The 22,987-nt window shown below is 33.8% G+C and overlaps 5 protein-coding genes across 5 annotated transcripts in view; 3 read left to right on the top strand and 2 right to left on the bottom strand.

The window, feature by feature from the left end:
• Positions 1–2,147: 2,147 nt before the first annotated feature.
• On the bottom strand, positions 2,148–4,201 carry LOC146935158 (7-deoxyloganetin glucosyltransferase-like). Its single transcript, XM_085750290.1, has 2 exons — positions 3,641–4,201; positions 2,148–3,217 (listed from the first exon to the last, which is right to left on the bottom strand). Exons 1-2 carry the CDS (start codon positions 4,152–4,154, stop codon positions 2,283–2,285), a joined length of 1,449 nt encoding a protein of 482 aa, XP_085606416.1. The 5' UTR covers positions 4,155–4,201; the 3' UTR covers positions 2,148–2,282.
• An 844-nt stretch (positions 4,202–5,045) lies between these two features.
• BIOF (biotin F) lies at positions 5,046–12,056 on the bottom strand. The gene is made up of 11 exons (XM_085750314.1): positions 11,543–12,056; positions 10,007–10,149; positions 9,778–9,885; positions 8,680–8,918; positions 8,542–8,583; positions 7,735–7,822; positions 7,279–7,412; positions 7,038–7,126; positions 6,367–6,517; positions 6,161–6,229; positions 5,046–5,396 (listed from the first exon to the last, which is right to left on the bottom strand). Exons 1-11 carry the CDS (start codon positions 11,778–11,780, stop codon positions 5,270–5,272), a joined length of 1,428 nt encoding a protein of 475 aa, XP_085606440.1. The 5' UTR covers positions 11,781–12,056; the 3' UTR covers positions 5,046–5,269.
• A 1,204-nt stretch (positions 12,057–13,260) lies between these two features.
• Positions 13,261–13,936, top strand: LOC146935156 (uncharacterized). Its single transcript, XM_085749012.1, has 2 exons — positions 13,261–13,276; positions 13,557–13,936. The coding sequence occupies exons 1-2, from the start codon at positions 13,261–13,263 to the stop codon at positions 13,934–13,936; spliced, it is 396 nt and encodes a 131-aa protein (XP_085605138.1).
• Positions 13,937–13,955: 19 nt separating this feature from the next.
• On the top strand, positions 13,956–14,499 carry LOC146935155 (uncharacterized). Its single transcript, XM_085749011.1, has 2 exons — positions 13,956–14,177; positions 14,269–14,499. The coding sequence occupies exons 1-2, from the start codon at positions 13,956–13,958 to the stop codon at positions 14,497–14,499; spliced, it is 453 nt and encodes a 150-aa protein (XP_085605137.1).
• Positions 14,500–17,818: 3,319 nt separating this feature from the next.
• The window catches only part of LOC146935151 (putative cellulose synthase A catalytic subunit 6 [UDP-forming]), a 49,988-nt gene continuing 44,819 nt past the window's right edge, over positions 17,819–22,987 (top strand). The window contains exons 1-3 of the mRNA XM_085750310.1: positions 17,819–19,798; positions 20,786–20,895; positions 21,194–21,450. Coding sequence (XP_085606436.1) covers positions 19,573–19,798; positions 20,786–20,895; positions 21,194–21,450 — 593 coding nt within the window. The 5' untranslated portion in view covers positions 17,819–19,572. The remainder of the gene's footprint in view (positions 19,799–20,785; positions 20,896–21,193; positions 21,451–22,987) is intronic.

Below are 22,987 nucleotides of genomic sequence, written 5' to 3'. Positions count from 1 at the left end.
ACTCTCTAAATGCTATAATAAAGACCTAAATATGACTAAATAACTAGTGTTGATGCACTGTCATCATAAGTCATTGAGCTTCTTTTACAAAAACAATAACAATTATGTTGAGGTTCAATCAAAATCTCAAGTTCGATTCTCTTCAGTGTCAATTTCGAGAGATTAGTTTAGCTTTCAAAACAAATTCCGTTGAGGTTCAAGAATGCAATTTACGATAAAAATTTGGTTCCTCCATATAATTAGATAGTGGTGTTGATGTTTGATGATGTTTAATGGACAGTTCTTCAAGCTTTTACAAACCTCTGCCCCCTCTTACATTGTTCATATCCATTTTTATATTGCTACTGCTTTTTCTTGAAAAAACAAAAAGAAAAATCATCATGTGATAAACTGGTATATACGAGATGTACCCATTATTTTACATCATCAAATAAAATAAAACAATTGACATCATCCCTTCCTTACATTGTTCCCAATTATCAATAATAAGAAATTTCTTACAAATCAGATATTTATGATGCTACCATATTAATCTTTGTACAAAAGAACCATCTCAGTCAGGCCTTTGAAAATACATCAAGTTTTATGAAATTTCGAGAATATGATTTATAATTCAAATGTTTCCCCTCTCAAAAATTCTGAAATATAAATTACATTTCTTGAAGTTTTTATTTTTCAAAATTTTCTTAAAATTTTACAGATTTTTTTTTTTTTTTTAGCTTTATTGATTATAAATGTATTCCGGTAAGGAAGTGACAAGTAGATTCCTCTTATTGTAAAAAATAAATAAATAAATAAATAAAATAGACTTCTCTTGTTGTTTTGGGTTTCTATCGAGAACGAAAAATTTGGTTCCAAACAATACAAAGAAGTAGGTAGATTAGGTGCTTTTTGGTCGGGGGAAGAATTAGGCAGTTTATTTTGAGAACTATGAGTTAACTTACAATTAAAACAATTTAGGTATTGGTATTATTTAATTTTGGAATTTGGTTCCGAAGCTATGGACAATACTTGGGTGCCATTAATGGCACCGTGCCATTAAATCCTGGCCATTGATGGCACCCAACACACACATCACACACACACTTGGGGCAATGTGTAGCCCTGATCTAATGGCATGGTGCCATTAATGGCACCAAAGTGCCACCCGTCATCAAAGGAGTGGGTGTCGAAGGTAACAAGAAGTATAAGATATTCTTGTCGTACAGAAGAAACGTGAGCAAATTGATTAAACAACAATGGCCACTTATTTTTTTTTTTTATCATAGTCTATTGGCTATTATTATTTCCCATGCCTGAATCAGGCAAATTTTGGACATGGCACAAAATATAAGTCCCTTTCAACAAGGGCCCAAGATTATCTCCAAAATAACAATTTGCATAAATGCCAAATTCATCTTTATTGTGCAGGAGATATTCTTGGGTGGTCACAGGTCCAAGAAATTGGATTTGGTCACTCTCTCTTATGTTTTTCTTCTTCTTTCACACTTTCCATTTCCTCTCTCTCCTCTCTTTAAATGTGATGAAGTGTCAGTTATTGGTTGGTTGTGACTATGTGGTCATGTGACCAACTAAGAATTACTCATTGTGCAGAGTGATGGATGGATGTGCTGTCCCTATCATCAAGATAGCCCTCCATTCTCTTCACTTGTGTACGTTTTCACTTCATTCAAGTTGTGTTTTATGTATTTTTCTTTATTATCAAGTCAATAGTAAGTGTTTAGACTTGTAACCTCAAGGGATAAAGTTCAAATTTTCGTGTGGACAGTGATAAAATGGTCATTATTGGTGGTTTAATTAATAATCCATTATTTTCATTACCAAGAATATATGTCAAAATTAATGTACGTTTGAAAAAACAAGGATCTCTAGTTCTAGAGGTTTCACTGGTTCGATCTCTGGTCTAATTTTTTAAACATTGTTTGGTATGTTGCAAAGCTTTTTTCTTCTAGGAATTCATTTGATCCTATATTTTCTCTCTAAATTCAATAGAATAAATCATTTAAAAGTAAGATAAGGAAGGATCTTCACTAGCAAACTTTGTATATATGGACCCTTTGCCCTCAGTTCAACCCCGGTTTAACCAAACTGCAATATAACCAAGATCAAACCAACTGGAAAGTCGGTCGGTTGTCCCAAATTGAAGCTTCGCATAATGTTAATCTTAAATAGAATATTAAAACAGTGCAACAAGGTATAATAATAGCTTGAAATTTTAGATACAACCTCCAACTCAATAAAATATTAAAATCATGCATTGCAGGAAAAAAAAATTATTATGTCTAATTTTGTTTAAGCAACACTTCCTTAATAACTTTGTCGAAGTTCATGTATGAACAACCACCCGGTTTAGTGTTCTCCTCCGCCTTCTTCTTCAATTCCATGGCCTTTTCTCTCATATTCTTTCCTTCATCTCCGGCTATCAATTCATTGATCAGCTTCGCCACCTCCTCTCTCTTCACATTCGTATCGATTTCCATACCAATCTTCCATTCATTACAAATAAATCTACAGTCTGTTGGCTGATCGGCAAAAAATGGCCAACATAACATTGGCACTCCAGCACATATGCTTTCAGTGGTTGAGTTCCATCCGCAATGAGTCAAGAATCCACCGATTGAAGGGTGGTTCAACACTTTCTCTTGTGGACACCAACTTGCTATTAGGCCTCTATCTGAAATTTCATTCGCAAAGTCAGATGACAAAATCACTGAGCCACCAATGACAAGATCGGGCCTAGTGATCCACAAAAATAGTGTCTTGCTATTTGCCAAGCCCCAAGCAAATTCCTGAAGTTGCTCCGGAGTCATAACTGTAATGCTTCCAAAATTCACATAAACAACAGATCTTGGTTCCTTCGATTCAAGCCATTGAAGACACTCGATATCTTCTTTCCAAAGGTTGGAATCTAAAGAATCCAATTGATGAATTTGTGGAGTTTGGTTCAATAATGAAGGTAAAGGGCCAATCGGGTAAACATAAGGAATTATAGAGGAGAGAGCATTTATTACATCACTCTCAAGTTCATTGAAAGTATTCAAAAGAATAGTAGAGTCTCTATTAACTCTATCTGCAATTTCAATAAAGAATTCTAACATAATATCGTTTGGATTTGTTGTTCTGATAAAGTCAACAATATCCTTCAACCGAAAATTTTTCAAACCTGGAATCCAATCTACTTTTGTTTCCAAATATCCATTTGTTAGATAACTCTCATCTGCATATCATAAGTACAAAAGTTAATAGTTTGAAGGTTCATATACACACACATATGAGGTATTATACATTCAATGAGAGTTATTTGTTGAAATATGAATTTTAGTTTTGAAGTTTTATAAAATTTTGTGCATGTCATCTTCTCAGCGAGAGTTTTTAATTTGACGGTTGGCTTGTTATTAACTCGATTAACGAATCTATAAGGTGTCAGCTCAGTAGTAAGAGTTTAACCTTGTAAAATTATCTATCATTAGAAATAATTTCCCCCCTTCAATAGTTTTTGAAAAATAAAATGGAATAACTATATATATATGTCAAGAGTTAATCTTGGAGTAAGTTGAATTTCACGCGCGCGCATACCCACTATATATATATAGAGTACACATACTATCATCATCTATCAAGAAAATAGACTTAGCAGTACCTTTGAATGGTGTGATGCCTCTTTCTACAAAGGAACGAAAGTGCATAACATTCAATAAAGAACATGCACTTGATGGAAAAAAGAGAACATTAGGGAGTGCAAATTCTTCAGCAGCTTGTATAGTAAAGCTCATCAAACAATCAGAAACTAAGCAAGTAACTGGTGGAACAGTGGTAGAGTGATTAAGTCTAGTAATAAGTTCACAGTAGGGTTTAAGGAAATTCTTTCTTATAGATTGACAAAGAGAAGGCACATGTTGACTAACATCACCATCACCTTCTAGTGATGTTAGACCATCTGGGATGGTTTCAAAGCTAAAATCAGTGAAACAATCTAAGGCATTTGGACCTCTTGATTTGAGCAAGCGTTTGTGATTGTATTCAGTGTTGACAAAGGTTATGTAAAAGCCTCTAAGGTGAAGTAGTTTTGCTAGCTTGAACAATGGATTGATATGGCCTTGAGCTGGATATGGAATCAACACAGCATGTGGTTTTGTGTTTGCAAAGTTTACCATTTTTGATAATTTTCTATTTGGATGTTATGTGTGCAATATATGAGGTTGAGAAACAAGTGATAAGCATGTGCTTTAATAGATAACAAAAAAGGAAGAGGTCCAAACAGATAAAATCTAGGAGGTTCTAAAAAAAGGAAGTAAGTTCACGTGACTCAATTATTAATATGGCTTCATTACAATGATATGAAGCATCGACATACAAACAAAGACATGGAGGATGACATTGACACGTCCATACAAGTAATAATTTGAAAAAACGAATTAATTGACTGTAATTATATGTGTTGGTTTAATACAGACACATATAGGACACTAAACACGTCTTTGATCAGAAGTGTCGGTGCTACAAAGTTACATTGTTTTTTTATAGCCAAATGTAAATGGGGACAAGATTGTCTCCGATGATGGGAGAGTGCATTGGAATCACAACCACACATTTTTCTCTACTTGATTTGGTCAAAATCATTAAATAACCTTTGGATGGTAGGAAGGAGATTTACAAAGAACTGCATCCAGTGAAAAGTTCACTAGAGAGAATCCTCATCCATTGGTTGTACCGTCAGTTTTTGAAGTTCGAATCGTCAAGCTATCACAAAGTAAGACAGTTTTATTCAACAAAATACTCTTTTTTTTTTTTTTTTACTTTACATGATGTGATTTTGATCTATAATGTATGAATATAATTATACACATATAAGTTCAAATTTTTCTTTATTGTCAATTAATTTTAGAGTCCAAGACTAGAGACTGTCATATTGTATCATCTTATCAATGATAAAATTATTTCTTAAAAGTAATAAAATGGTAAAATATAATTTATATAGCTGTATCTAATCATTATTCAATCAAATTTGACCAATAGTAAAAAAAAAAAAATCATCGTGATGCATGTAGTAATAAAAAAATAATATTTAAAAAGCATGTAAATATCGTTTCATGTAACAAAATTATTGATCTGAATGTTGACAAAATAGCTTGTCACTATGGAATAAAATAAGGAGAAGAAACCACTACAAATGCAATGTCCTTAAATTAGACTCAATAATGCTGGCAATGGTGTACTGTTCCGGGATAGTTAATCACATTGATGCAATTCATCCTGATAGAATGGAGAGCTATAATCTTGCATAGCCATTGCAGCCGTAAATTCGTGTATCTTGGAAATTGATGCAATTCGAGAGTGCGGCTGCTAAGTTTTCCAAATCTTCCCTTGTATGGACTGCACTGAGGGCCACTCGCAACCTAAAACAGAGGCAAGAAAGAAAGGTAAAAGATGTAGGCATGGAAAAATATATAATCAAAGGTAGAAAAGCTTCAACTTCCATAACCCAAAATTATAGTTCACAATGCACATCAGGTCGGCCTCAATGGCTGGACAGCTTATTTTTGGGATAGACCAAGGTTAGGCCAAACTTATTGTGGGTCATAATTGCATGGTACTTTCAGCACTCCCTCCCTACATCAGTTTGGAAGTGTATGCATCTAGAAAAACTAGCAAATTTCTGGACAATTTGTGCAGTCCGATTGTGCACTTCCAGAAAGATGTGGCTTTATTAGTAGTGAGGGTGGGTAGAAAGTAGCACTCAATAATTTTCTAGTCTAACCTAACCGTTTACAAAATTAGAGAAAACGAGACCATGGACACCAAAAAAAATCACTAACAACATAAGTAATTTAATGTTAAATCATATATATACCAGTTATCCCTTACTCTATCCTTTAGTCGCTTCTCACGAAAAAATTTATTTTTTACTTTCAAGTTCAACTTAAAATTATGGATTCAAGTAATAAAATATTGGTCAACAACGCACGTTGACTGAGTCATTTGTGTCTGGCTAGTGAATTTTTCGGCTAGGGCAGGCCAATGTAGAAACAGTTACGAGCTTAAATTTTGTTAAATCAATTTGTGTTTTACATCAAACTAATAAGATTGAGCCCATTTAAACACCTCTGATAAGTTCTATTTATCTTTTAGAATGAAATTCAGGTAAATAAAAGCTACTAACCTGCAGGAGTTAGGAGGCACAGTTGGTGGTCTGATTGCAGTCACATGGAAGCCAGCTTGTAATAAATGCCTGTTCAAGAAATACATCAAATGCTTAGTGTTGTAATGCCTGCATGATCAGCTTCTGAAGTAGTGGACTCATGTAATACTTAGATCTTCATTGGGCACCAAAAATGATGGGAGGGAAAGTGAGGGAGGGATGCATACCGGCTTGCTTGCAGTGCTTTGTCTTCAATGCCAACGATAAGGGATATGATGGGACTTGTAACAGGGATTCCTGTAAGCAAATGAAAGTCTTTCACCCGGTTCCAAATGGCCTTTCTACGCCATGTCTCATGTTTTGCCACTCTAACAGCAGCTGCAAAATTACATCATATTTTTAACAAATATGTCATTCTCACAAGAGGAGACTCAAACGATTGTAAAAAGAAATGATGGTATGTTTTTAATCTCCGAACAAATATTTGAACCATCACATACCAAACATTTCTTTCTTTGCATCAGATTAAAATTACTAATTCTTTTTTTTTTTTAGGAAAAATTACTAATTCTTATCTAGCAATTTTTGTATTCAAAAGTAAGCATAAATAAATGTATAATGATTCCTTCATATGAACTCAAGCAGTCCAATATTGTGAATGCAAGCAACAATCAGGTAAATAGAACTATCCACTAATCTATAAGATCATGCTAGAAGTGAGAGGGATAGATAAGAAATGTATCACATGTTACACAGATAATATAAGGATATAACGATCGGTATGAAGGATAAGGGCAAGAAAAAATATTGAGAAATAGGAACAAATGGTAAATGTTTTGCTTTTTGGAAAGCCTCAATATTTAAGATATATCAACTCAAGTACAACACTGGAGCTCACCATGAGCAGCAGCAGCAACTGGAACCGGCGTAGCAGTTGAAAATATAAATGAACGACCTCTTGACTGTATTAATAACTTCCACGATGTGCTATAAGAATTCATAGAATAGAAAAATTTATTGGTGAACTACTCATGAAACAATATTGCTTTTGTCCTGATGTAGTGCAGAAACATAAGAAAAGCATGAAATCGATCAACCTTAACGTTAATTTCAAAACCACGTGTACACAGATAGTTTACCTGCAAGCTATAAATCCTCCATGGCAGCCGGCAGCTTTACTTAGTGTACCAATGCAAATATCCACATCCTTCTCACAATTGAACTCCTCAGCAACACCACCACCATTTTTGCCACAAACAAATGTCCCATGAGCCTGGAAACGCACATTTTTATTTTGTTAGTGTATACTTGCATTGTACTTAATAGCAAGCTAACCAAAGAGAAGACATATTTTGCTTGTATCAGATAAATAGTTACTCAGGAAGACAATAAATAGTAGAGTGGGTAATTACTTGGAGTGGGTAATTACTTTCTAGAAATATAAATGGTACGGAATCTGTACTCGATGGTTATTATTTTAAGCCCTTCTTAGGTCTTAACCTTAGTCCGGGGATCAGAACCATATACATAACAACACATCATAGTTGTCAGAAGAAAAAGAAGTCTGAACAAAACAAACCAATAAGAGGTCTTACATCATCGATGACTAACAAAAAGCCATGCTTCTTGCGGAGTTCTGCAAGCTCAACCATTGGTGCAAAGTCCCCATCCATGCTAAACAAGCTGCAATAAATCAGATGAACCATAATGCACACACCATCACTGTAAAAATATCTTCTAAGCATAGTGATATGATGTCCTCCTTTTCCCTTATTGCATTTGTTGCAAAGTACATTTGTTTTGAATTCATTCATGTGATGTATAATGGAGAAGTTTTTATTTATATTCATGAAACAGTTAAAACTTTTATAATTTTATTGAAGCATCACAGAGGAATAATTCAAAACAAATGTACTCTGTTTGAAAGCTTTTTATATACAACAAACAGAACAGATGTTTGTCAAGCATTGTCTCTTCTCTACGGATGCAAGTACATTATATAGGATGGTGATACTAGATATACAAATACCACATTTACATCGAGAAATTCAAGATACAGTCAAGTGTTAACTATACTGTAGTGTAGCTAATTGATTTCCACTAGCATAGATTTGACTATTAAGATTAATAAAATAGGTCATAAATTGACATGCAGTCAACAGCAAGCATAAATAACAAACTTCAAAGAAAATTTAACAAGTGTCTGCATATATAAAATCCATCACGTGTGATCCACTAATTTTTTACATACTTTTATAAACTTGTCAACCCCAGAGATTATCTAAGAACAAATATAGGAGATATTTAGGCTATGTGTGAGAAAATGCATGCATATAACACGAGTTATTCCAAACCTTGAACAAATTTTCCAGTTCTATTTCACTAGTAGCAGAATGACTAACCTGTCGGTTATCACAATTTTTCTCTTCATACTGCAATGAGATCTAAAAATCATAGAAGTCATAAATGTTAGTATAGACTGTACCAAAAGGGGAATAGGGAATGAATAATATGCAAATTTAAGGAAAAGCTAAACTCACAAGAGTGTATTGAGGTGGGACATGTCACAATGTCTATATATGTACGGTTTAACCCCTTTTTGCCGCTCAGCAAGACGAATACCATCAATTATTGACGCGTGATTTAATGCATCAGAAAAGATAGCAATCTTTTCATCATCTGAAGGTATGCTATTCCCAGCTAAGAGAGAACCAATACTTCCAATTGCTGTCATCAAGGCCATATTGGCAGCAAATCCTGTAGGACAAAGAAGGCAATCCTATAGCATGGATTTTAAACCAAAAACAGGTCAGCATTTCATACAATCTAGACTTACACACATTTTCCCATCCTTTAATTCACTATTCATTAGGTGGGTCTGAGAAGAACGTAACCCGCAAGTTCTTTAAATTCAAAAGGTATGTGACTCCATTAGGATTATTTTATACTTTGCCACTGATATATGTAAATTCAATCATGATCATTGAACCCAGAAATATAAATAATTGAAAATTGAAAATGGCAATAATGAATGTATATGTTATTATTTCACACATATTAAGTATTAAGGGTTTGTTTGGATTGACTTATTTGAGCTTATCAACTGGCATAAGCACGTGTGAGACTATTTGGGAGAGCTTACAAAAACAACTTATGCCATGAGCATAAGTTGTTTTAAGCTGATTTCCATAAACTCTCCATTATAACTTATGAAAACAACTGATTCGAAAACAAATTGACTTCATTTTATCTTTGGTTATAGAAATAGCTTATACATAAGCACTTATATGATAAACGCTTACGCTATAAGCGCTGAACTAAGTTGTTCACTAACATTGACAAAACAACAACAATTCCCCCAGGTAACCAAAAAACATATATCACCTTGAACATCACTTTCCCCCATATATACTGCACAAATAATCACCAAGATCAAGCAATGTTCAAACTAGGACATAAGGCTGATCACAAGCATGCAAAATTTGTCTACTGAGCATCATTACACAGACTTTAGTCATGCCCAAAAACTGTATAGTGATTCTTCATTCTCAAGATTAATAATACATTACTTAGGATACATAGCAGAACCAATAACAAAACCAGAACAGTTTAAGGAGTTCTCAAAAGCCAGTCCTTACCTCTTTCTTTTTCAAATCTGCCAAACTCGACTCTAGCTGCCTATGATAATTGGTATATCCACAAATAAGAGCAGAACCCCTTGGTCCCATCCCATGTTCTTGAGCTGCCTAATATGGAACAATGAAAATAACAGCATTAATCTCACACAAAGAAAACTGAAGAAACAAAGACCCGTAGAATAAAATTCAGAAGAAAAAAAAAATATCATTTAAAATTCACAAAGCAGACCTTTGCAGCAGCCTTTCCAATAGTCGGATGGGAACTCAGGCCTAAATAATCATTTCCAGAAAACAAAATTAATTTTCTAAACTTCTCATGACATAACCCTGCTTCATCATCACCAGAAACTGCACCATAAACAATCTCTTCACCTAATCTCACCACATGAAAAAGAGGAAAAAAAGGTTCAACGTTAATGCCCGAAATCATAACAGAACACAAATACGAGCAATATTACTAGATGAAACAAAGTAAATTCCCTTTATGCAAATAACAAGAATAGAGCGGAATCTAAAAGTTAAACCAAATCTTCTTTATTTAACGATTATATTTGCATGATAATTGCAACAACAACCAAGTCTTATCACACTAGGTGGGGTTGGCTATACGAATCAAATGACATCAGAATGTTATATCATAAATCATAACAGAACACAGGCCTCTAAATCTATCTTAATTACAATTTTTCTTGACCTTCTTCTGCTTCTAACAATTGGTGTGTCATCCATCTGATCTGCTCTTCATATTGTGGTATTTGCAGGTCTGCCACACACACCCAAATTACCAAAGTTTAGATTCAACCATATTTTTATAATAGGTATGCTACCCCTACTCTCTCTTGATCTCTAATGCTATCATTCATAATCCTTTCTCATCTACCATTTCCACTCATCCAGCATAGCATTCTCATCTTCACTACATTGAGTTTATTGTGTTGGCTGTTTTACCAACACTCAGTCTTGTAACATCGCCTGTCTTATAGCTTATAATTACAAAACGAAATTCAAAATAATTATAGGAACTAAAAACATATTTAACTAGTACATAAATTATAATTATTAAGCAAATAAACATGAAGAATGATAAATGAAAATTTTCCTTTATATATAAAAAAAGATATTAAAAGGGTTAACACTGCAAACATTCTTTGCACACTCTGTAATCCGTGCCTGGTGATGTTCGACTTGTGTCAATATCATACACTAACATCTAGACATGCAATTACATTGAATTATGTTATTTTCTCAATCTATTATAGGTGATGACGTGTTGGCATTGTCATGTCCGGTGTGTTATGTCCAGGCCCGGCCCTGAGGGGGTGCAAACAGCTCAACAGAGCTGGGCCTCCCTCAGCCATGGGCCTCAAAAAAAATTTAATACCCACTAGTACTACTACTGCCCTCCAATTTTTTTTTAATACCCCCAACCATTTTTTGTCCCCTTGTTTTAGTTTTTTAGGCCTATTAGAATTAGGTCCTCTTGCTTTTGATGTTAGGTGGGGGTTCCTCGTGTATACGGTAGTCATTTTCACCTTTGGGTTTACCGCATATATACGGCACCTTATATTTATCTTTTAAAAAATATAAATAGAACATTACTCTTTTAAAAAAAATACGTTTTGATTTTATCACTGGCCTCTTTTCATTCCCAGAGCCGAGCCTCCGAATTCTTAGGGACGGCCCTGGTTATGTCTTGTGTGGGTGCTTCATAGTTGCACATGCAAAAACATACAACAAAAAAAAGTTAGTGCAAAAGATAATTTACCGGAACTTGGGGTATCATGCATCCATTTCCTAAACGTGGTTTCACGAATTTGAACCTCAACAGAAGAACGATCCCATTGCTGCATTTCATCAAACACCTCAAACGCATCATCATTTACCCCACGTTGGAGACAAATGGGTCGTAGAGATCGAAGTACTCTGAGAGAATCAAGGGTTGTTAGTGCCTCTTCGACCCATTTTTGCCACCATGCACTTGGTATTGGTATTGGTGCCTCCATTGTTGAATGAAGTTACTGTTTGACAAAAACAAAAGAAGAGAAGAGAAGAAGGTTTTGGTTTGTTGGTTGGTTGGTTTGGCTTTTGGATGCTACATAGACATAGACATAATAGACTTAGTCAGTAGTAGTTATGACGTGGAACATGGATGGTCCTTTTAACCAGTAGCTGTTTCTAAGAGTCAGTGTTGTGATAACTGTTAAATATGTAGACACTTTTCAACGTCGCTAACCTTTCCGTAACATTAATGCTAATCTTCAATATACTGTATTGTACATGTTGTTGTCTAATACTCCGGTCATATTTATAAGAAACCTTTGATTTTTTTTGATTCATTGCATAAATGATGTACTTCCCTCTGTTTCAAAATACATGTCCAATTTTTGCAATGTGCACTATTCACTTGACTTACTTTGACCATACTTTTTAACTAATGTATAAATACAAATATTAGCATGTAAGATGTTGTTTGATTTGTCTCGACAAATATTTTCAAAATATTAAATTTTTATAATTTTTTACTTTAGATAATTAAAGATATTAACGGTCAAAATTGTACATTGGCATGTGTGAAGTGATTGACTTGGACATGTATTTTGAAACGGAGGGAGTATTTAGTAAATATTCTATATCATCTATATTAATTACTCAATGAATCTAAAACGTCAGTTTTTTCTTATAAATAGGACCGAAAGAAGTAGCTTTGTGGTCGGTATTTATCACAAGTGATTAAGTGGAAAATTCGGAGTTTAAACTCATACACATCTATATATGGTCGGTTGTAATAAAATATTGATCAAACAGACTTGGTTAGCATCGAGCTAGTTTTTTAAAGAGTAGTGATATTTTGACAATCATTTTAATACAACCTTTGAGACAACTTTGTTGTTCTCTCTTCTCATTGGTCAAAAACAATAGCGAGAGAAAAAGGAAGAGAGAGAATACAAACATAATGTGAGTATGAGAGAGAAAGTTGTACAAAAGTTGTACCAAAATGGTTGTACAAATATCATTTCTCTTTTTTAAAAGATATTTTTTTTTATAAGATGGATGTTATAAAAATGCTTGGAAAATATTTTGTAAATATGCTATAATATAATGAGTTTGGAATCATAAGAGTTTAGCATTGTCAAAAATGGACCGAGCTAATGGGTCGGCCCATTAGCCCAAATTTCAGGCCGTTGCTTTTTTGACATGAAATACTTCCTATTGACACAAGTAATTTATCAAAAAGCCCCCAGCGGTAGTTAACTACCGCTGGCACATCCGCCGGCAGTTAACAGCCGTTGGGGTCCCAGAGGTTGTTAACTGTTGCTGCTGTCTTTCCCTCCAAAACCAGCAAACCCCTACCTCACCTATTCATTCATCACTTACATCATTCCTATACCATACCCAAAAAAAAATCCCATTTCAAAATTTTTGTGTCAAAATCTTGCCTCAAAATCATTGCTGATCGATTGCTAAGACGTTTCTACACACAAAATGCATCAAAGAACAGGTATTACAACGTTAAAATCCATTCCATTTGATTGATTTTTCTGGTTTTTTTTTGTATTGTCACGCGTTGTAGCGGCAGTTAACTACTGCTGGGAGTGAGCGGCTGTTAACTACCGCTGGACACTTAGAAAATTTCAAAATTTTCTAAGTGGCAGTAGCTATTGCCAAATTTTTTTTTCCAATTTTTTTTTCTTTTGTTTTTTTTGTTTGTTTATGTAATTATATGATATTAGATACATGTTTATTAATTAGTTTAGTAATTGTATGTTGTTTATTTATAGATAATGTTGAGAATGCGGGTGATGATCCGGGTGATCGAAAACCTAGAGTTGTCGATTCCATTAAGGTTGAAGCTCCCGCTAAGGTCGAAGTTTCCGTTAAAGTTGAGGCTTCAAGCGTCAATTCCGATGTGTGGAAACTTGGTGACAACGAAGTGGACACAACTCATTTCTTTTCAACCCGAGACACATGGAAAGATAAAGACGAATTGCTCGGTTGGGTCCGTCGACAAGCAAATAGGGCTGGATTTACGGTTATCATTAGAAGATCTTGTGAAGGAAGAAATGCTATGTTGGAGTTGGTTTGTGAACGGAGCGGCGATCACAAATTACCAAAGAGAAAAGTGAAGCATGAAGCAATGGGATCAAGAAAATGTGGGTGATTGTTCAAGGTGCGTGGATATGTCGTTAGGGAAGACAATGCTTGGAAATTGCTACAACTACATCTTGGATGGATTGTATCCTCCCAAAAATGCCAGTAGTTTTGCACCTCCCGACAAATGGTTGACATTGCCGGATATGGGACACAGCGTTGCATCATATTACAATAGGCCGGTGTTAGAGATGACTACATGGAAAGACTACATCTCCGAGACTTTTTTCCCACTTAGAGGTCGGCCTCCGGTTAACCCGAAAAGCAACATGATTTGCCTTGGTCTAATCCCAAATCATTTTGTCCTTCTTTCATTAAAAGATGGTTGCCCACTACCTCCAGCATCCACACAGGAGCGAAGAGGCGGCAACATGGGAGGATGAATTCTTGGATCAACACGATCGTTTCCGAACACTCATGGACATTGAGCTCAAAGAAAGACCGGTTCCACCAAAAAAGCCAACAAATCAAGACAATCCAATTATGTTTGATGACACTCCGGTTAAAGAAAACACCGAATTTGAAGATGTTCTGGAACATTTAGATGATTTGCTTTTATTAGATGAAATGTGACACTTTTTGGTCGGTGTTAATCCGTTTTTTGGTTGATACGCGCCGACGTATTTTTTTGGATATATAATGTAATGACCAATTTTTTGGGTGATATGTAACTAACCTTTAACTATTTATATGTATATCAACATATTTGAGTTTCGCATTTATTAGTAATTAATGTACATTACGTGTAATGTTTTGCATAATGTGAAAAATTTGACGAATTTCAAACAATTGTGAAACGTTAACGCATTATCGGTTTTGTTTAATGTTACCGAATAATTGATAAATTATAAAATGTTGATGTTCGTGATTGCTGGATGTTGTTGTTTCGGTTTCATTTAATGCGGAATTGCCGTTTGAAATTACATGTACAAACAGGCCAAAATGGCTGGAAAAACCAGTGCATACTGCACTGGTTCTGTTAACTGGTGTGAGCGGCAGTTAACTGCCGCTAGCTTCCAGCGGTTGTTAACTGCCGGAGCTTTAACCAGCGGATGTTAACTGCCGCCCGTTGGGGGTAAACGCGTCATTTACTTGTGTCAATAGGAAGTATTCTATGTCAGAAAAGCAATTTTCTTGCCCAAAATGCATTTGGGTTTTTTAAGCCCTAGCTCGTTTGACCTGAATAAAAATGGGGTTAGGTCAGGCTAGCTCCTCAAGTTTTGGGTCAGTCCTCTATCAATATTTTCATTTGATTTTTGATAAAAAAAACACTATATTTTTTGAAAAAATTATCAACTAATTTAAGATTTATTAAAAAGATATTTAATAAGTAAACTTAATAAAAATGGATGAACTTAACTCAAAGTTTTAAAATTTTAAAGTTTAAAGTGTATTAATTTAATTCAATTGAAGGAATAAATCAACTTGGATAAAGAGGTTAGTCTTTACTTAAAAACTAGAGAGGTATAACTATTATTTAAGAATACAACAGGATAGACAAGTGTAATTGCATGTATAATTGATTCCTAAACCCAAAGTATAATTTCAAAGCCAATTTATTTACTTTGAAAGGTTGTACAACATTAATCCTATTATTTAAATAATGTCAAATGAGGGTACTTATCAGCATAACCCTTAAATAATTTATGGTTGTGATTCCATTCTTTTTGAGCCACCCTCTGATTTTAGATCGGAACAACCACCATATTCACCAGCACTTCCACATCTGCCACCATATTTAGCAGCACGAAGTTCTTTTTTGAAATCACCGCCACCAAAACCTCCTCCAGCAGCCCCAATTAATTCATTTTCTTTTATGTTTTGGCATTCAGATGTTCCTATCAATAATGCAATTATCGCAACAAGTACTCCAACATACCTGAGTAAATTTTCCATCTAAATTTGCACAAATTAGGACAGAAAATAGTAATAGAGCTGAAAACTCTAGCTCTTCCTTTGTAATGAGAATACTTGGCTAGGAGTTCTATTTATAGTAGCACATACAATTAATACACGAAGACTTATGAACATGGTCTAAATTTCAAAGATGGCCCAACTTTCAAACTTTGTTATTTGGAAGATTAAGTATATCGACCGGTGTATTCATATAGTCATGTTAACCATATTGACCGGTGTATTCATTCATATAGTCATGATATTCATAATAGTCATCACAACTTTTCCCAACAATCAACCATTATTACTTTAAGGGTCATGTTAACTTTGCCCTTATAACACATGTTAAGCAATCTAAAAAGAGCAATTTTGCATTGGAAAACATAATATGACAACTTTTAATAAGTTAAATGCATGCATTTTGATATGTGTATTTCTATAATGAGTATCTTAACATGTGCCATTGATGGCACAAGTTAGCATTTGCCTTACTTTAATTGTTAAAAGAAAAACAATTATAGCTTGAAAGAAAAAAAAACCTATTCTCCCTCTAGGATATTTTTTTTTCTATGGAACTTTAAAAACCTATTTTATATTATATTATAGGTTTAATTTATCATCTGGTCCTTTAGTTTTATATTTTTTTTAAAAAAATTGGTGTCCTAACTAGTAAAAGTTTCAATTTGGTCATTTAATTTATCTTTGTTTTCGTCATCAATTTAGTCATGTTTTATTAATTTTAAACATCTCAAAAAGAACATCTCAAAAAGTGTATCAATCATGACAAAAATGTTTCATTTGTGCACTTCGTTAGTCAAAACAGTCCTTGATATTAAAATGTTTCATTAATATTGTCATGTCAGTCCTTCAATATATCTACTTATTGTCATATCAGTCCTTATAAGTACTTACTTATTGTCATTTCAGTCCCTGCATGAAAAGAGTTATTGTGAGTATTGAGAGATTATTTTTGCGTGAGATACTATTTTGACTAACAGAGTGCACAATCAAGGAATCTTTTTAAAATTTTATGCATTGAAAGACTATTATGACTACTCATTACACATTCAAGGACCAAAATGACTAATTATATGTATTGCAAGATTTCCACACATAGAGTCTACATCAAATCCTCTCAATCGCGGGATTTCGAAAAAGAAGTTTCCTTGTATTATCACCAATAACAAAGCCTCAATATCTAAGACTAAAAGGCACAATACTCAACTTCGAATTCAACATATTTAAGTTGTACAAAAGAGGGCAAAGCCCAGAGAGAAAGAAAACTAAGAAATTAAATGGACGTTCCTAGGCATATAAACCCCCAGAAATATCACCAAGCAAAATACTCTGATGCTCACTAAGGGGAGTCTCCAAAAATGAATATCAAGAAAATCCATCGAAATGCTGAAATTAGCAAGCCAATTTGCACTTTTGTTGCCTTCACGCCAAGTATGGGTAATTTTGACCATCAAACTCAAACTAAAAAGCTTTCGAATACGCTTGACCAAAGTTGGAGTTGTTCCACTAAAATTGCAATTTTCAGTAATCATGTAGACCAAGATCTTTTAGTCACTCTTCATTATAAGATGAGTGGTGTTCTCCCTCCATGTCATGTCCAAACTTAGGTACACGCCTCACATTTCCGCATTAAAAGCAGCACACATTCTAATCTTCTTGAAGTAGCCTTTGATTCGTCTGCCATCAGAGTCCCGAAGAAGCCTCCACACCCTGCAAGAGTACCAGATCCCTTCCAAGCACCATCACAATTAAGCTTAACCCAACCAATCGGAGGTCGCATCCGACCGATGTATATATAGCTTCCTTTTGATGAGGACTTTTATGCACCATCTTCGTATTGTCTTCTATCATTGTTGTAAACTTTTGAATTACCAGTGTTGGATTGCTTGGTCTTTGAAATCCTATTTCAAAATAAACTTCTTTCGCCAATTCCACAAACACTAGCATGCTATCATGAAAGTAGTTTGCCAAGTAGCAGGATTATCTCCAATTCCACATATTTACAACTTCTTATAGCCAAGAAACTTGCACATTTACGGCAACAAAAAGACTTTTATGAAAATTCACTATGAGCCAAAAAAAGATTGATCGTTATCGCTATAATATTGGACCAAATGTTTTCCCTCGTAATCAATGTATCATCAAGATCAAGAGACTATAAATATGAAACCCTAAAATCAAAAGTACCCACAATGAAGCCAACAACAATCAAATATAGAGAAAGTGATAGAGAGTCTCCTTGATGTAACCCACGCATCAGAACAAACTTTTGTCCGCTAGTTTAAAAGAAAGATAAAATTAGAAGAAGGAATGACTGCACGACAACATGTATCCTCTACATCCTTCAAAAAAGAAAAACATGTATCCTCTACAAATGTTTGAGAAAAATAGGTGTTTAATTGAGTAAAAAAAATTAAATTTATAAATAAAATAATCTAAATGAAGAAATAAATTTGAAGAAAAGAAGATTACTGCTAAATTTAGTATCCTATAGTAGGTATAGACCAATAACAAACTAATAAAATAATTCATTCTATTTCAGCATCACAAGCATGGTTTAGTGGTAATGAATATTTCTTCAAACGAACGCAGTGGACTCACAATAATGTCGTTAATGCTATTTTTCTCTATGGATTAGTGGTAATAAATTAACATCATAGGCACAAAATGACACAGATACAAGACATGTGGAAAGTTAATTTTTCCTTTTCCCTTTTACTTTTTCCTTTCTAGATTGGATATGATGACGCATAAGCTTTGTTGGCGGAGTTACAAATGATTAAAAAAAGTTTAAGAAGCAAATGTGTCACAAATGCAACAAAATAAGGGCGGAGAAAGAAATGGCTAAATAATAGTATAATAGAGAAGAAAAGAATATCATTGATTGGAATAATAATTAGTTGTAACATTTTTGTTTGTTTTTATTGGATAAGAAAAAGGAATAACGGTGCTTTTCTCTAGCTCAAGTAAAGTACATTTTATGCATCTTCCTTAAGTTTAAAGGCAACGAATTTGTATAAATGTAGTGAACATGAAACACTATTATCTTGTGTGATTAGAAATATTAATGGTGCTAAGGTAGTGGTGCATAGCTAGCACTAAATGGAAACCAATTTTGGGTTAGTTGCAGGCTCTCACAACAAGAATGAATTCATTATCATACGTCAAGATGGTGACTATGCTGTAAGTAATTAACAAGTTTTTATATATCATTCAATGTCTAACTTTGAATGACAAAATTATAGACAATGTTTATGTAAATTTTCGTCATTTATTCATTTTTTTTTTCTAATGATACATTGATATACTTTGTTATTTAGTTAAAGGCTTAAATACAATTTCAGACTCTCATTTTTTTCAAATTCACAATTTCAATCCTTCTATGTTACTTTTCAAGAATTTGGTCTCCATACATATTATTTATGTAAATTTGGTCATCGTAGTTGTTTAAGTACACTTTCAAACCATTAATTTTGGAGGGTTTTTTTGACTCAAAAGGGACCAAAAGTGTAAAAAAAATCCAGAGACTAAAAGGGTAATTAAAAATGCAACGACTAAAACAATGAAAAGTTATATGTTTAGAGAACAAATTAGTGAAAAGTAGAATAATCGAACCAAAATCGTAAAATTGAAAATAAAGGGACACCAAAAATGTATTTAAACCTTAGTTTAATATATACATGCGCTCGCACCTGCGCCCACACATATATAGTTACACTGAAATAGTTATGCATGATGATTTGGTGTGGTTTATTTATACATAGAACAGATTTGCAAGAGTTATATGGTCAAACATGCCAACTATGTGGAGAAGACATAGGGGTTAATGCAGATGGTGACCCCTTTGTGGCTTACAATGAATGTGCATTTCCTGTTTGTAGAAATTGTTATGAGTATGAAAGAAGGGAGGGAAACCAAGTTTGTCCTCAATGCAAAACCAAATTTAAGCGTCTCAAGGGTATGCACATATATACAAAGTATATTTAATCAAGTAATAGTATTGAAATTTTGTAAGTTGTAACTATGTTCTTTTCATTTTACTTTTTGCTTCAAGATTATTTACATATAAAAAAAATTAATAAATTTTGTTACTTTGATAAAAAAAATATATATTTTCTTTTTGGTCTAACTATTTATCTTTTTTCTATAAACTCTTAATAATTTATTATGTCATTCTACTTTGTTTTTTTTACAAAATCTCATTCTACCTATTTCGCTCTTTGTAATAAATACTTAAAGGTATCAATGATAAAATCATAATCAATGTTGCATTAAACTTTAAAAATAACAAGTAAATAAGAAGACCACTTTTTGTACAAAAGATAGAAGTAAAAGGGAACAAAGAGTTTTTTTTTTATCTGTCTCTATCTCTAGTATTGTATTTTTTACAACTTGATAGGACGGTTTAACCTTGAATCTCTTGTAAAGAATATAAGAGAAGTATTGAAATCACTCACTCTATTCTTTTTCTAATGGGAAATGATAGATACGGTGACAAAATTTATCAAGAAAATTTCAAGACAGTGTATTTGCTAACACCTTTCCGCCAAATAACAAATTTAATTGGTTGAGACCTTTTCTTGATAAATTCTTGATAAAAACTCTCTAGATAAATAGCAATGCTCTTTTGTAATATTCACTCTTTTATGAAATGAAATATATGCGAGTTCCACAATTTTGAAATTATGTATCACATAAAATAGTGGGCTCCATATCTACTAAGAGATTAAAAGTGTTGGAATGATTATTGTTAGTAATGTCTTGTAAAATCAAATCATCTTCATTATATCTAAGGACAATTGAAAGACAAATGTTAAATATGTTTGGATTTTAAAACACTCACTTATTTTGGAACAAAAACAAAATGATAAAACAACCAAAAAAATAAGAAATGAAGGCACTCCTTTTGTTTCTCAATTGATCGGGTGTGGCATGAGTTTTGAAGGGTGTGCTAGAGTTGAAGGAGATGATGAGGAAGATGACATTGATGATTTAGAGAATGAATTTGATGAAGGAGGAAATGAACAAGATATGCAAATCCCAATGTCTCCTGAGGTAATGCTTCAAAGTTTATTAGTTTTTTGTGGTTTATGTTATAACATCATGAGTCAAAAGGTCGGTATAGCTTAGTTCAAATGACAATGTCGATATTGTTAGACCGATCACCTTTATCGAGTTCTATTGTAATCTTGGAGCTGTATGTGTGGATTTTAAGTGCGCTTGTTAACTTCAGAAGTTTAAATTTCTATATCAGATTATAACAAAATAAAACAGTTTTGTCATGTCAAAAGAAGGAGCAAAAAATTGTTGCTTATATACTTTCTATTTTGCATGCATGCACTCATTGGAATAGGGTGAGGAACTGTCTGAAGAGCAACATGCTATAGTTCCTTTAAGTTCAACAATTTTGAGAAAAGAGATAACTTTATTGCAAGCAAGATCAATGGATCCTTCCAAGGACCTAGCTGCTTATGGCTATGGAAGTGTTGCTTGGAAGGATAGGATGGAGATATGGAAGCAAAGACAAAACCAACTTGGTAATATGAGAAAAGATGATAATGATAATGAAGACATGGATAAGAGTGTAGATGATGACAATGAATTTCCTTTGTAAGTATCACTTTTTTCTTTTCTTTTCTGAAAACTCGGTATCCGATCCAAGAATCGACTAATCCGAGGGGACCAGTCCCACAGCCCACTTGCGGGGCCCCATTTAAAGTCAGAGCAAAGCTCTGGACTTGCCCCACCGATTGAATTGTAAACGATTGAATTGCTATGTTGAAGTCCGTTAAGAAACTAAATTGATGGAAAACCTTTACAATTTGAATGAAAATAAAATTGGACAATATTTTTTGCTTTTAACACTTAGCGATCTTATTAGAGACAGATTCATTTTTCCAATCTCTGATTTTTGTTAGTAAATCGAGTTTTTTTAGTAGTTAACAAGTCTAAATTATTCATCACACAAAAAATACCTCATATTCTCACCAACCTTTCAACTCAAAGGGAGAGCAGAAGTGAAAAGACATAAACTTTTTCACCAGTACAAAATTTCTAATGCCTAGGTTTCATCAACCGGAATTCAAACCTAGGTCTGCCATATGCTATCATAAATTTTTAAGGGTCTGTTTGGAAGGGGGATTTTGGAGGATAGTTTTCTACATTTTAATATATTTCAAATTTTACAAAACTTGAACGAATATCATGATATAATATATATGATCACATAACAATTCAATCATAGAAACAAATTGTTCAGTGTTATTTTAGGTTTATACACACATTTGGCACGTCAAATTTGTCTTAGAAATTTACTCCGTGCTACTCCTTTTTTCGTTCAAATTGGTAGTTCCATTGATTGTCCTTCCCGTTTCATTATTGTCTTGCAGGTTTTCTATTACACTGGCTGCATCATTAGCTGCACACCACGGAGCAACCTCCGTGGCTGCATTTCAAGTCTGTCTGCAGGTTTGGTTGGCAGTGTCCCTTCTTGCGGATGGTCTGGCTGTTGCCGGGCAGGTGAGATATGATTCATTACTCTCTCGTCTTCTTTTTTTACCAAACTCTGAATGACTTGATTGTTACTTAATTCCAACAAATAGAGTGGATTCCTACCCCTAGTTGTAACATACTGATCCCTGCCATGACGATGTTCTTTTACCATATTGTTTGTTACTAGATTATGAAATGAACTTCATGATATTAAGCTATATGAGACCTTCTAATCCACACGACACCATACTCTCCACAAATTAAAGAAAGAAAAAAATGGATCAAACACATGAACTGTTCACAAATATTCTGATATATAAATCCCCTGAAAGTAAAATACATAAAATAAAATAGGCAAAAATATAGTAAAATTCAAGAAAATAAATATGTCTAGCAAGTACAACAAACTACAACAACCTAGCAAGTAACGTTCCAATTTTATCGGATGTCCGCGAAGGGGCAATCTAGCAAGTAGAAATAAGAAAAGGTATTCTTGTTATGACGCATCGAAACTATGAGGACTCTCTTGATTCCAATAATCTTTGAAAAACTTTTGTATCCTTCACCATGTTTTTTCTGCAATGGAACATCCTGTGTTCACCTATGCAGTAGGTCTTTGAATAGAACTAGTTTCAATTGAAAACACACACTGTTA

This window comes from Medicago sativa, chromosome 3 (assembly GCF_051527215.1).
Source record: "Medicago sativa cultivar Bolivia chromosome 3, Bolivia_mono, whole genome shotgun sequence".
NCBI classification, from domain to species: domain Eukaryota; kingdom Viridiplantae; phylum Streptophyta; class Magnoliopsida; order Fabales; family Fabaceae; genus Medicago; species Medicago sativa.
This window is presented reverse-complemented; position numbering and strand designations above follow the sequence as displayed.

Excerpts from the sequence above, each read along its gene's own strand:
- LOC146935158 (XM_085750290.1), bottom strand. The coding sequence starts at position 4,154 with ATGGTAAACTTTGCAAACACAAAACCACATGCTGTGTTGATTCCATAT. Across the intron at positions 3,218-3,640 it reads AGGCATCACACCATTCAAAG|ATGAGAGTTATCTAACAAAT; the intron begins GTACTGCTAAGT and ends TATGATATGCAG.
- BIOF (XM_085750314.1), bottom strand. The coding sequence starts at position 11,780 with ATGGAGGCACCAATACCAATACCAAGTGCATGGTGGCAAAAATGGGTC. Across the intron at positions 10,150-11,542 it reads GCATGATACCCCAAGTTCCG|GTGAAGAGATTGTTTATGGT; the intron begins GTAAATTATCTT and ends TGGTGAGATTAG. Across the intron at positions 8,584-8,679 it reads TCCCACCTCAATACACTCTT|ATCTCATTGCAGTATGAAGA; the intron begins GTGAGTTTAGCT and ends TATGATTTTTAG.
- LOC146935155 (XM_085749011.1), top strand. The coding sequence starts at position 13,956 with ATGTCGTTAGGGAAGACAATGCTTGGAAATTGCTACAACTACATCTTG. Across the intron at positions 14,178-14,268 it reads CACTTAGAGGTCGGCCTCCG|CATCCACACAGGAGCGAAGA; the intron begins GTTAACCCGAAA and ends CACTACCTCCAG.